This window comes from Eutrigla gurnardus (assembly GCF_963514095.1).
Source record: "Eutrigla gurnardus genome assembly, chromosome: 23".
Classification (NCBI taxonomy): Eukaryota; Metazoa; Chordata; class Actinopteri; order Perciformes; family Triglidae; genus Eutrigla; species Eutrigla gurnardus.
Genome location: NC_139934.1, coordinates 14,816,648 through 14,829,167, shown reverse-complemented (window position 1 = coordinate 14,829,167; position 12,520 = coordinate 14,816,648). Strand labels below are relative to the sequence as shown.

Below are 12,520 nucleotides of genomic sequence, written 5' to 3'. Positions count from 1 at the left end.
GTGTCAGCAGTGCCGTACACATCCAATTGATCACTAATTAGCCAGACTAGTTGAAAACAACCTCTCCCACCCAGCCTCTCCTTAAAAAACCTCGTCGTTTCCAGCCAGTGGTTATTGATGGACTTGATAAAAGGAGACAGTCGAGCGACCTGTTGCTAGAGAACCACATCGGGTCTAAAGCAAGCTGCAGAATAAACAGTATGTGTGTTTATCTTTCCCTATATTCCTTTCATACAGTTAATTTACCCCCCCCCCCCCCCCCCCCCCCCCCCATACTTTACCCCTGGTATCAAAGCAAAAGGAGCAACAGGGACTCCTGCTGAAGTCGATATTAATCACACAGAAAGACTAAAGCCCTTGATCTGTTTCATTAGCATCTCCTCACCAGGGCTAAATGCAGTTAGCGCTAACAGCCAGCGCTGGTAACTAGCGGCTTACAGCTGACAAGGCTGATCAAAGACTGTAGTCTGATTAAGAATAAAGGCCCGTTCACCTCTGTGTTAGAGAATACCAACTGGAGTCCCACATGACTGGAGGACTGTGGCTTTTGCAATACTGATTAGTTCATTTTATGTGCACTCGCTCTGCCTCGAGGTGTCTTCTTCATTTTCTACTTTGAGAAGAAAAGAACACACCTACAATTCAGTCTTTGTAAGTCCCCCTTCCCTGCATCCCTGAGTAATAAGCCTGTCTCCATCAATGTGCTGCATTCCAGTGGTTTGGACTTTCTATGAGGAAAGATGCTCTATAACAGCTGCTGTGAATGTAACTCGTACGTGGCATCTCAACCCAGAAATCTGGCATCCTATCAACAACAACAACAACTTCCAAACATGCCATTCCTATTATCTCCTCTCTCCACCCCACGCCTGCCCATGGTTCTCTTTACAGGTCCTTCTTCCACCATGTCTTCCTTTAAATCCTTCTTCTCCATCTTGACCAGGAATATTGTAAGCGGCTCAGCATGCCTCTCTGGTTAATTAGAGCACGGCAGCGACAGCAGCAGCCTCATGCTGACGGATGGTACACTGCTGAGCTTCTCACAGGCCAGGATTAATGGCTCCTGCCTGACGAGGATACGGGGCGTGTGTGTGTGTGTCTGCTTGTTTGCATGTAGAAACTGCATAATGCATATGGGTAGGTGTATCTGTGCAAGCTATTTGCATGTGTAAATATTTGCGTGAGCTACACCTTTTATTATCCTTTGTCTAGATTATTGTACTGTATAAATATTTCAGACGCTTTAGCTGTTTTTATTGCACTTGAAAAGTGTTTCAGTGTCATATTTACCATTCAAAATAAGACGTCGCCCTTTGGCATTGAACTCTGTGTAGTACTGGTTGAAGTGCCTTACAAGCAGTCTAGCTGCAAAGATAAAAGATGCCCAAACGGGTTAAAACCATCATTAACCACCAGCTGCAATGTGCGTGCGAAGCGGCCAAGAGAGTCTCCAGTTCCCCCCCGTCCAGGAGCGTCAGCAGGCACCGTGTTGCATGCATTGCCGTGGACAGATGCAGCCACTTTCCCAATAAGTCCCCACCGCATCAATTACTTTGGCTGCAAGGTTGTCAGCTGTGTGTCTGCCTGGCATCTCTGTCAGGGTCTCCATTAGGGCGTGTGCCAGGGTATTTAGTGAGCAGTAACATCATAGGAGTTTATTTGTTGCTGAGGCACACTTAATGTCCTTTAAGCTTGTTATTTATTTTTAATTTTTAATATTTCCTCTAACTCATAGCATTAATTGTTGAACATTCTTAGATGGTTAACTTCTAACATGCCTACATCAAATGCTATTACATTTCTTGAGATTTCAGTTTCTTTCCAATACTATCTTGTTGTTCCCTTAAAGCTTACGCAGGCATGGAATATGGCATCAATGAATTAAATATTATCACTGGAACATTCAAATAAATAAGAACAGACAACTTTGTGGCACAGAATTAAAAGTTGTGCAGAGTTCTCTTTTTGTCAGGGAACAGAGATATTAAACAGGACAGTCTCCACTGTGTGGGTGTAGCCAAGGAGGGAGTTTGAGCAGAGTTTCTGTCATGATTATGCCGACATTCCCCATGGGAGGATGTGAGAAGAAATGGGTCGGTGGTGGCTCACATGACCATGCAGTTATCCTGAGGGTTGCAGAGCTACACTTGGACAAGAAGTGGGGTCAGGGTGTGTGAGGCTGAGTACAGATAGCTCTTTCAGTCGAGGCGCACAGCGCTGCTGCAGCTCAGCCAAGCACTGTGAGCCAGACAGCTGTCCTTTTTCTTTTCCTTTAAGATGTTTTGCTTTTATTTGACAGTATAGCTGACGACAGGAAAGGAGAGAGACAGAGAGAGGACCCAGCCTTAGCTACTGGGTTGCCCAAGATCTCCTTTCTCCTGAGGAAAGAATCGAGGCAAACGCTCGTCACTCTAGCAGTTGGAGGGGGACTGGTTATTTGTAGATTGAAACTAGACCAGAGCTGGATTGCACATGCCATTTGTAAAACAATGCTGCGACCAAATGTTGCGGAGAAGAAATTGTGTGCTACAATTGTGGCAAAAATCATAATCCTAAATGCAGGCATAAATATAGACACAAACTGGCACCGAGTATACGGTCCAGATGAACACACACTGTCACACAAGGACAGTTGCGTTGCTGAATGCACACAGCTGCACACGCAACTAGAATCAATCACAACCCCCCCCCCAACACACACACACACACACACACACAGATGCAGTTATGATGCTAGTTATCTCTTGAGGCTTGTTATGTTTCCTCAGTGTCCTTGGGATTTAATGGTACCATCAGGGGAGCAGGCCAATAGCCCCTAATAACTAGCAACACAAAGCATGGAGGATACACTGAGACTAGTAAACCTTCACTGTGAAAAGAGCAGGGAACACGGCTTCTTTCTTTTGCGGTAGAGAGCTCCCAAACGGACAGAAATAACTCAATGAATATTCAATTTGGCCAGAGAATATGCCAAATCTATTTACCCATAAGGGACACAGATGTGGGTAAAATAATGGTTGATTAAACAAGCGTAAGCTCTCAAATTGCTCACAAAAATGCAATTCTTTTGGTCCCAAAGTGTTGAGGTTTTTTTTTTATCATGTTTTTGTTTGATCTTCATAATGGCAATTAAAACATTGTCATGATCTGTGTGCGTGGGTGGCGGGGTATTTATCATGTGTATAAAAGAGCAGGCTGTTTGTTCAGTATAATTAGGTGTTCTTTTATTCCTGCCTGTGTACATTTACAGTGCAGTGTCTCTCCTGTACATTTCTTTCTCACAGCTACTAATGAGTGCTGTGACTCACGCCTGTTAATTTACAGATGCATGCACATGTGTACACGCTAGCTTGTGTGTGAATGAGAGACGAGCCGTGTGCAAACATGCAGTTTGGGCTCCGTCACTCAGAGACCAAAATAAGCCAGCCCCGGTCGTATCACTCCTTGAGGCATGTTGTTCCTGCTGCATATTAGAAGACATTTTGTCTGACAGTGTCTCACATTTAACAACAATCCGACGTACGGCAAGTCGTGTGTTCTTAGTTCTGCATGTGTTCACATAGGATTATGTGAGGAATGGGAATTATGAGGCATAACAAACAGGACTCCAGAACTCCTTTTGCTGTCACGAAACTAGAAGCCATACACTCAACACAGACGGTAGATGACATCTCCAGCTACAATTGAGGAAGTTGGTTAGTAGGACAGCATGGCAGATTGACTACTTGTTGCCTAGTGTTTTCTTTTACTCTCTGTTTTCTACCTCTTGAAATGCAATGACAAAAATACAGGCTGCTACAAGCTGCCACTGTCCATTGTCATCATCAATGTGCTGATTTCCACCAACGTGAGAACACTTGGGATTGCAAATAGAGTGGTTTATTATCAAAAGCCCTTCATAGCTATGACCAAAAATGATATGACACATTTAAACCATAAACATATTATGTTGGTCAAGGTGGCTGGGTAAAGTGCCACGTTACGATCAAGCACAATTTTCTACTTTGGTTACAACTGTGAAATCACTTACGATATAATTTACTATGAGGCAATCATAGATGCTTACATGTGTGCAGTGTTCAGTACTCAGTAGTGTTCTATGCATCTGCACCAGAGACGGCCATGACAGCAGGCATTATGCTTCTGGTTGTGCATTTGTCTGGTCCACACTCTTTGATAGGAACAAAAAAACATCAGTTTGTTCATAACTCAATGATTTATATACTAATTATGGCAATTACACTCAAGTGTCTAACAGGTAAATGAAGTGATGACATTTTGGACAGACATGGATGTAAACTGTAACATCACTTACATCCCTGGTTGGTGGAGGCATACAACCACGAGGCGGTAATTCCAGTTTTTATTAGATTGACAGATTGTAAAGGCATGGATGTGACATCGGAGCCTGTGAGTGCTGGTCATTTTTTTTGGTGTTTTTGGAACTAAGCTACCTCTTTTGCTTTCAAAGGCATTGCTTTCTCTTGTTTGCCAATATGAATGTCACCCAGAGAGAAATAGCCCTAATTTTGTCTTCCTCCCTCTTCTGTTTCTTCTTCCTCCTCAATCTGTCCCCTCTCTCCTCCCTCATCGTCCTCCATCGATATTAAGCTTCGCCTGTCTGGCATCACGATTATGCTTTCTCTCTCTCCGTCTTTCTCCTGCTCCCCCTTCCTCCCCTGCTTGCATGCTAGCGTCATCGCTGTTGTCACTTTTTTTTTTTTTTTGGCACAAGGGAGCATCAGCAGGGGTGAGCCTAGCTTTAATTGTAGACTGTTTGTGATGGAAATTAGATCTCACTCTAGAAATAATGGCAAGGGATTAGGCCGAGCCCCAGGGTCAAACCAGGCTGTTCAGACAGCTATTGACTCTGCAGCAGTCCACTCTGAATCAAATTTCATTTAATGAGTGTGTGTGTGTGTGTTTACACATGCATGTTCTGTGTGTGTGTGTGTGTGTGTGTGTGTGTGTACGCACATCACAGTCAAGGGTGTGATTTATCAAATGCACTCTGTATGGATGACAGCTATCTTCACTGCATATGAAACCGTTATGTTAAGGTTGAGTACATTGCCTGACATATCTCCTGGCATGACTGAGAGGGAGCAGATGAAATAAGACGTTCATATTTCTCACGCCCCTCTGGGAAGTATGGATCCATGCAAAACTCAGAAAGCTTATTTACCGCTTGGTTCTTCAACAAACTTTTTTTTTTTTTTTTTTTTGAAGTGTCAGCTTTCAACTGAAATGTGCTATGTGATTTTTATATAAAGTACACGGCGTCTAAAACTGCAGGACATGGAAACCTATGGGCAAAGAAGATGAAAGATAAGCGATTAAATAGAATGAACAAAGGAATAATTGGACAGGACTTGGAATGGGTTACATTTTTATATGACATTCTCAATTGTGTGTCCTGGGGATGGAATGCACTGGAACATGTCTTCATTTAATTGACATTTGTTTTTTGTGTCCATGTTTCTTCCAGATCCCCACCTGCCTCCATAATGAGGGGACTCATTCCAGCATAGAGCTTTGTTGTTTCAGGAGAAGAATGGGTTTACGCTGAGACCATGAAACCATCGTACGCTCAAGCAGACGCCGGCAGACTCTGATACCCGTCTACTCTACGGCTTCCTCACTCTTGCACTCACTTTCTTCTGCTTGCACTCCGCTTAAAGAAAGATCACAATCGGATAACTGTTCCCTCAAGCTTTTGGCGGCAGCTGAAATTTCTTGGAAATTGCGCTGAGATCTGGATTCTAAAGAAGAAGATTCTATTTTCAGTCCAGGATAGACCAAGAGGCTTTTGAAGAAACAGCAGTGTTGAAATTATCATATTCCCCCCTCTTTTACCGCTATTCCTCATTCCTTTCCTCCAAGTCCCAGAGGCACCAACTGATGGAGAGACGGAGGAGAGAGTCAGGATAAGGACAAAAATTAGAGCATCAGAGAGAAAAGGGGGAAAAAAACTGCTGATTCGTCAGGAAAACTAGAGAAGGGTTCCTGTAAGGATTTCTTTAGCCAGTGAGCTTGATACTCCAGTTCAGTGACATCGAATACTTGTTATTCGCAATTGAAATCGGTTAGAAACAGCTAAGCTAGGCCTTATCTCTGGGGTTCATTAGACCAAAAAGGCATCAAGTAGAGCAGGGGAACTGGGAGCATGACAAGGGGGTTAAGATTCCTGTGTTGGCCCCTGTGGCCTCTGGCCCTCATCAGCCTGCTCACCACAGTGACGATGCTGGAGTTCGGTGGGGCACCTGGCCAGTGGGCACGCTACGGACGCTGGGAAGCTGGATCAGTGGGCGAGCTGAGCTTCAGTCTCAAGGCCAACATCAGCAAAGCCTTGGTACTCTACCTAGATGATGGTGGCAACTGTGACTTCCTGGAGCTTCTGATCGCTGGCGGGCGCCTCCAGCTGCGCTTTGCTATCCACTGTGCCGAGCCGGCCACGTTGCACATGGAGACACGGGTGAATGATGACCGCTGGCACATGGTTTTGCTCACCCGCAACTACCGCGAGACCCTCCTGATGGTCGACGGGGAGACCAAAGTGGCTGAGGTCAAATCCAAGAGGAAGGAGATGGCGGTGGTCAGTGACCTATTTGTGGGTGGGATCCCACCTGATGTGCGCCTCTCTGCGCTGACGTCGAGCACGGTGAAGTACGAGCCACCTTTTCTGGGCTTGATCTCCAATCTGAAGGTGGGGGAGACGCCTCCCACGTTGCTAAATAGCCAGGGCATTCAGAGCGACCTGGAGTACCTCTGCACCAAACAGAACCCGTGTTTCAATGGAGGGTTTTGCTCTATACAGTATGGAGAAGTTCACTGTGACTGCACCCACACCCGCTTCAAGGGGAAATACTGCAAGGAAGGTAAGGACCATCATACTCTATCTGTTCTACTTTGGTTTCAATTCATTCTTCCTGTGCAGCACTCTTAGCATAGTAAAGCTAATATACGTCTGGTCATTTGTTTTTTAGTATTTTTGGAACCATTCTAAACTAATTGTTGTTCTAAAAGGCTTTGCTTTCTCTTGCTTGCCATAAACATCATCCAGAGAAAAATACTCCTAGTATCAGATATCTCAAAAAGATATATATTTTTGCCTTGTTACTGAAAATCTGTTGTATGAGGTGTTTGAGATTTTCCCTTTACGTTTGGGCTTTTGTGATCACTTTAGTAAATCATTCTCTAAGGGATGAGCAGTACGAGCGGTTCTGCATAGACATGCTAGTTGTAGTTCTGAGAGCTCTTCACAAGTCACAAGTGTGTTCTTTTGGCAGTAAGATCTCTGTGCTCCGGTAGATTTAATTGTTGAGATACAGACTGAGTGGGGGTTAAGAGGAAGGAGGTCAAGGTGCTTTCTGAAAAGGCAGGCATGATGCTATTTCAATACTTCTATTGTCAAAATTGTTTTAAAGAAGTTTCATTGCTTGAGTTTTTGAAGAAAAAACTACTTTCCTAGGGATTATGCGACTCATACGATAGATGCAGCCATGGCACAGGTGCTACTGTGACTGTGGCTGGTATTTTTTTCTAAAACAATTCTTAACATCAAAGGTGCTGAATATCTAAACAGGATATTTCAAATGCAAAATCATACATTTTAGTTCTGCTTTTCAACAGTCTTTTCTTCCCTGCTGTTTTTCGCTCTGTGTTTACTCCTTTCTTCATTCTTTCTCTGTCTTCTTTGTTACTTCCTTTCTTCCCAAGCGTATTGTCTCGGGTGTACACCCAGCTCTTCCCTTCATTTGCTCTTGGGATGTGCTCTTGTGCTGTCAGCTCATGTCAAACTCTGTTCTGTTTTACACCTCTGGCTCCCTCCTTCACTGACACATCCCATTTCCATATCTACTGTTTTTCCCTCTGCTTTACGTTCATCCATCTCTCTCTTTCTCTCCGTCCCGCAGCATTTCCTTCACCCGCCTCGTACCTTCTCTTCTCAAGGCTATCTGGGCTTTCCATCTCTCTGCACCTCCCTCCCCCACTCTTGTCTCTCCCGAGTTCACTCCCTTACTCCACTTATCTCTCTTTCACCTTTACCCGCTGTCAGCACTTCCTACTGCCGCCTCTCCTCCCCCCGCACTTATCTCCCTCCTCTCTTTCAAACTGTCGGCATCTCCACACCTCGCTTCTGAATTCTCTCATTCCCCATGCAGCCATCTGAAATGACTTGCTCTGTCTTCATCATTTGTATTAGTGATGTGGTAGGTTCATCCCACATTATCTCCAGTTTTTTTGCCATTATATGCTAGTAATATTTCATTGCATATTCCATAATAATCAGTAGACTGCGTGGCTCCTACTTTGTCCTTGGTGATGAAATTACTTGTAATTACGGCATCTTGAAAAGGTAGATATCTACATTGCCAGCAGTTGTGTGCCAATTGTTTGAAGTCTTGCATTTTTGTGGCACCCCGAGATAAGCTTTGACAATGCTGAAAAAGGAAATCAACCACAACAAAATATTCTGTTCAGTTTTTTGTTTGAGTATTATTTTTGATAGGTGAAGTAATAAAGAAGTAATAATAAAAATCAGCATGCAGCCTTGATTTTGATCAAAGCCTTTATGTGGTTTTGATGTGGAAAGTCTAGCACAGTCTTTACAAGCTCGAGAAGCTGTGTCGCTTCATCTTCTACTCTCTGAAGGAGTCAAACAAAAGCAGAAACCTTAATTTCTTGTTGAGTTATTGCTGTTTAGAGAACCTATAGTGCAGCAAATGATGTCCCTGCTGGACAGCCATATAGATCTACCTCTGTCCGTTTCTCGTTCTTGCTCTCTCTCTTATTTTTCTCAGTTTCTTTAATTCTTCACGCCTCTTCCTCTGCGCGCTGTATGTCAGATTACTGTGTAGTTGCTGGAAGCAGAATCTGCTGCTTGGCTATTGGCTAAATTGAGAGCAGAATACCAATGCAGTGCTACAGTAACTGCAGGAAACATTTGTCCTTTTAAAATGGAGAGAGAGTAAGATAGAGGGTATGGAGCAGAGAAACTGAACAAGAGGCAATCGGGGGGAGGGAGCAACCATCGATCAACAGTGAGAAATGGAGAGAACAGCGAGAACGAGCATGGGGATATTAATTTGCTCGGTGTTCATTTATTTTCTTTGGATTGAGGGACGTTAATTGGGTCATTATGACTGACTGCCATTGCAGAGGTGTATTTATTCCTATTATCTAACATGTGGGTGGGAATGTAAAGGTCACTCTCACTTTTAGTTGGACACTTTAGATGTTTGCTGTACAAACAAATCCATGTCTCATATTTTAAATGCTGCTCCCTTGAGAGAAGAATGCATAATTTAATTCCACAGTTTTAACGATGAATATGTAGGGCTGTACCAAATGTCAATTTAAAAAAAAGTAATTTTGTTCATGAATACCATTATATTTATGATCTTGTCACCTTAAAAATGGAAACAAATATTGGTAGATTAAATATGATAGATGTTTGTCTTGTGATTATATAAGTGGAATTCATAGTGCAGTTTATAACCTACAGCACCTCTCATTATGTGTGGCAAAACGACAAAGCAAACACTCTTTTGTGAAAGGATTGTGATTGAAAGGCTAAATGCCAACAGGCAGAATATTTCATTAGATAAAAGCACTGATTTTGGTAATTATTATATCTATCACAATGATTGGTTTGATAAATTGTCAGGTCCGTGTGTGTAAAGGTGTGCTCACGTGAAGCAACATTTCCCCTCATGTTACTCTGGCCAGATTGATAGTAGGATCAGTTGTGTTTATCTGCATCACTTGACTTGCCTCTATGTATCGAACCAACAAGGTCTCATCAATCATCTCTGAAATGACCACTATTGCTGCTTTGTACACATGCTGTTCATAACACCAAGCAGAGGTACTTGGTGAATTTCACTAAATCCAAAATAAAGAATTATATTAGGATTTAATTGCAATAAATGGATAAAAAGGATGCCAGTGTAATCACGTTGCATGGTTCACGGCGCCCGGGGCGAAGGCACATCTATTCGTGTCTTTGCATTGACTTTGTATGCAATGGTGTCGCAAGAAACATTCTCGTCACGTTTTGGTGTGAAGCCACCTTTTTAGAGAGGGAAAGAGAGAGGAAGAGAAAGTGGACTATTGCACTAAATGTTTCTGTGCATTTTTAATAATGAACTGTAATGCTGTTTTCTCACTTTTTGACCCGCCTTCACGGAATGTGTGATATTTTCTACTAGACTAAGAACCGCGGGTTGTGGATCGACCTTCACATCAGTACTAAGGAGCCACCACAGAATTCTACACATTAAATAATACTAATACTATTAGTGTAGCATAACCTTGATCTGGTTTGGTATGTGACACCTGCAATATGGGTGTTCTTGTTCTCCTCCTTTCCATTCTTCCTGATCCAATTAATTATTATGATATATCTTTTTACCCTGGCTTTTTATTTCGAGGCGTAACGTCTCTCCAATTTGTACGTTTCCTCGTGTTTTTTAATATTTTCTGCACTAACAAAGAAGAATGTAATGTTCTTAATGTTTTATTTTGCCCATTGAAACATCTCCATTGGTGTCAGAATATGGTTTGCATCAGTGGCCTGCAGACTTGCTCGTGCTGCAAGTCGCTTGTCACAGGCGGGTCTCTTTCATCGGGGATAAGGGGTTAATTTGTGATTTTCAGGAAATGAATGGCCAGCAGTCTACATATTTAATTGTTTGCCATCACTGAGCATAATACTAAGTTATTTCCACTATTTTCAAGCTTTATCATCACTAAATTCTCACTGATCTACATTCCAGACTTCTGGAAAAAAAGTCAAAAATGGTGAATTTTGACGAATGAAATTCATATCAAGGAGCTTCATAGTCAAAGATTTGATTTAATTAAAAGAAAGAACAAATATGTATCTTTATCTGGTATAAATCCCATTAGGATCATCAAGTGCCCATGTGGTCATTTGGGGGTCCAAATATGGGGTTCCAAAAGAGTCACCTCTGCCCGGGAGGGTTTTGGACCCCCATAAAACCCCCACCAGTGGTACCATACCCTTCAAATTCATTTTGGCAAGAGCAAAGGTCCCAAATATAACAAATAATCCTGTTTGGAATAAATATGATCATTCATCGTGGTGCTAGGAGCACCCAAAAAGTGAAAAATAATTTTGGCCGTCAAAAAAAAATTGGACTTTGGTGACCCACCTCTCACCCAAATAGTAAGGAATGTTGATTCTGCCTGTAGAATTGTGAAATACACATTACAATGAACTAACAGAGCAATTATCAGCCTTCTATCACTATTAGAACAGAAGTTATGGGCCTCCAAAAATGCCAACAAATGAAATGCGAAATTCCAATGTGTCAAAAAGGGGTGTGGTACTTGAAATTCAAATGGACGCCACGGGCAAACTGTTTGAGATATTGACCTGAAACTTCAGATTCCTCTCTTTGGTAACATAAGGCATATTTTCAGCTTTTCAGCAAAATCTGAGAGGTGTCATGTACATGGGTGGCTGAGTTGGCACGGAATGACCCGATATATTACCTTAAATTGTGAAAATGTGTGGAAATGGGTAGAATTATGTATGTCTCACTCACATCCCTCTCACACTGCAGCTCTCTCTAGTCTAGCAGACTGTGTATGGAGGCTAACCAATCTGATTGGCTCCATTGAGTGACACTATTGCTGTATTTACTCGGTCATGTTATGCCATTTCTTGATTTGTCAAGTATTCAGTTGACTGAGCACTAGACATTTCTGTCTTTTGACATCTTGCCCTTGTCGCCTGCTCCCAAGTAGAATTACATTTAAGGTGCTCATAGAATTGAAACAATTGCATTTGGAAATATCAGCATGCAGACATTGTCCGTGTACTGACTAATCCTGCAGACAAAGCTGTATGCAGTTGGCATAGGGTTTATGTCCTCCATCATCTAGACAACATGCATCGCCAGGTATCACCTAAGGTTAATTATTATTGACATTGTCTAAGAACATCAAATTATCTTCCCAAACATAGGGCATGGCTGTATCAGTCGTAGTTGTATTTTAATTAGCGATGAAGTAATGGTAAAATTGACACTTTGCTGCAATATCTCTCTTGTCTCTTAAATTGATTAATTAATTCATACCTGAAGATGTATCCTGTATGTCTGCTTCTCAGAACAGTAGTTCATTAGCAGAGATGCTGTGAAATGATACAACAACAGCTGTCCTTTAAAGACAGAAAAGGCTGAATGGTAATATGTAAAGTAAATTAATGTTGTGCTGTTATGTTATGATACATTTGTGGATTAAAGCTAAGATTTTGTCACAATATTTAATTGTAATTTCAATGACGGAACGTTACGTTAAACATTAAAGGCTGATATCCAAATGGACTAAGTATGTTGAAGAGCTTATAGAATCCAAGTCATACGTCAAACCCAAAATAATAAAGGAAAAACAATTTTAAAACCACTTTATATTAAAAACAGGACAGAAACGTTATTGTCTCTCAGAGATTTATGACAATGCTAAAGCTAAGCTAAAAGCGGGTTCT

At 42.1% G+C, this 12,520-nt stretch overlaps 1 protein-coding gene across 5 annotated transcripts in view; it reads left to right on the top strand.

Annotated features, from left to right (window-relative positions):
• Positions 1 to 6,137: 6,137 nt before the first annotated feature.
• Positions 6,138 to 12,520, top strand: part of nrxn2b (neurexin 2b) — a 573,287-nt gene continuing 566,904 nt past the window's right edge. For 4 of the 5 annotated variants that reach the window (XM_084003188.1, XM_084003186.1, XM_084003187.1 and 1 more), the window contains exon 1: positions 6,139 to 6,878. In XM_084003188.1, coding sequence (XP_083859314.1) covers positions 6,167 to 6,878 — 712 coding nt within the window. In that variant the 5' untranslated portion in view covers positions 6,139 to 6,166. Of the gene's footprint in view, positions 6,879 to 12,520 lie in introns of all 5 variants that reach the window. The other variant, XM_084003189.1, reaches the window with a different exon arrangement.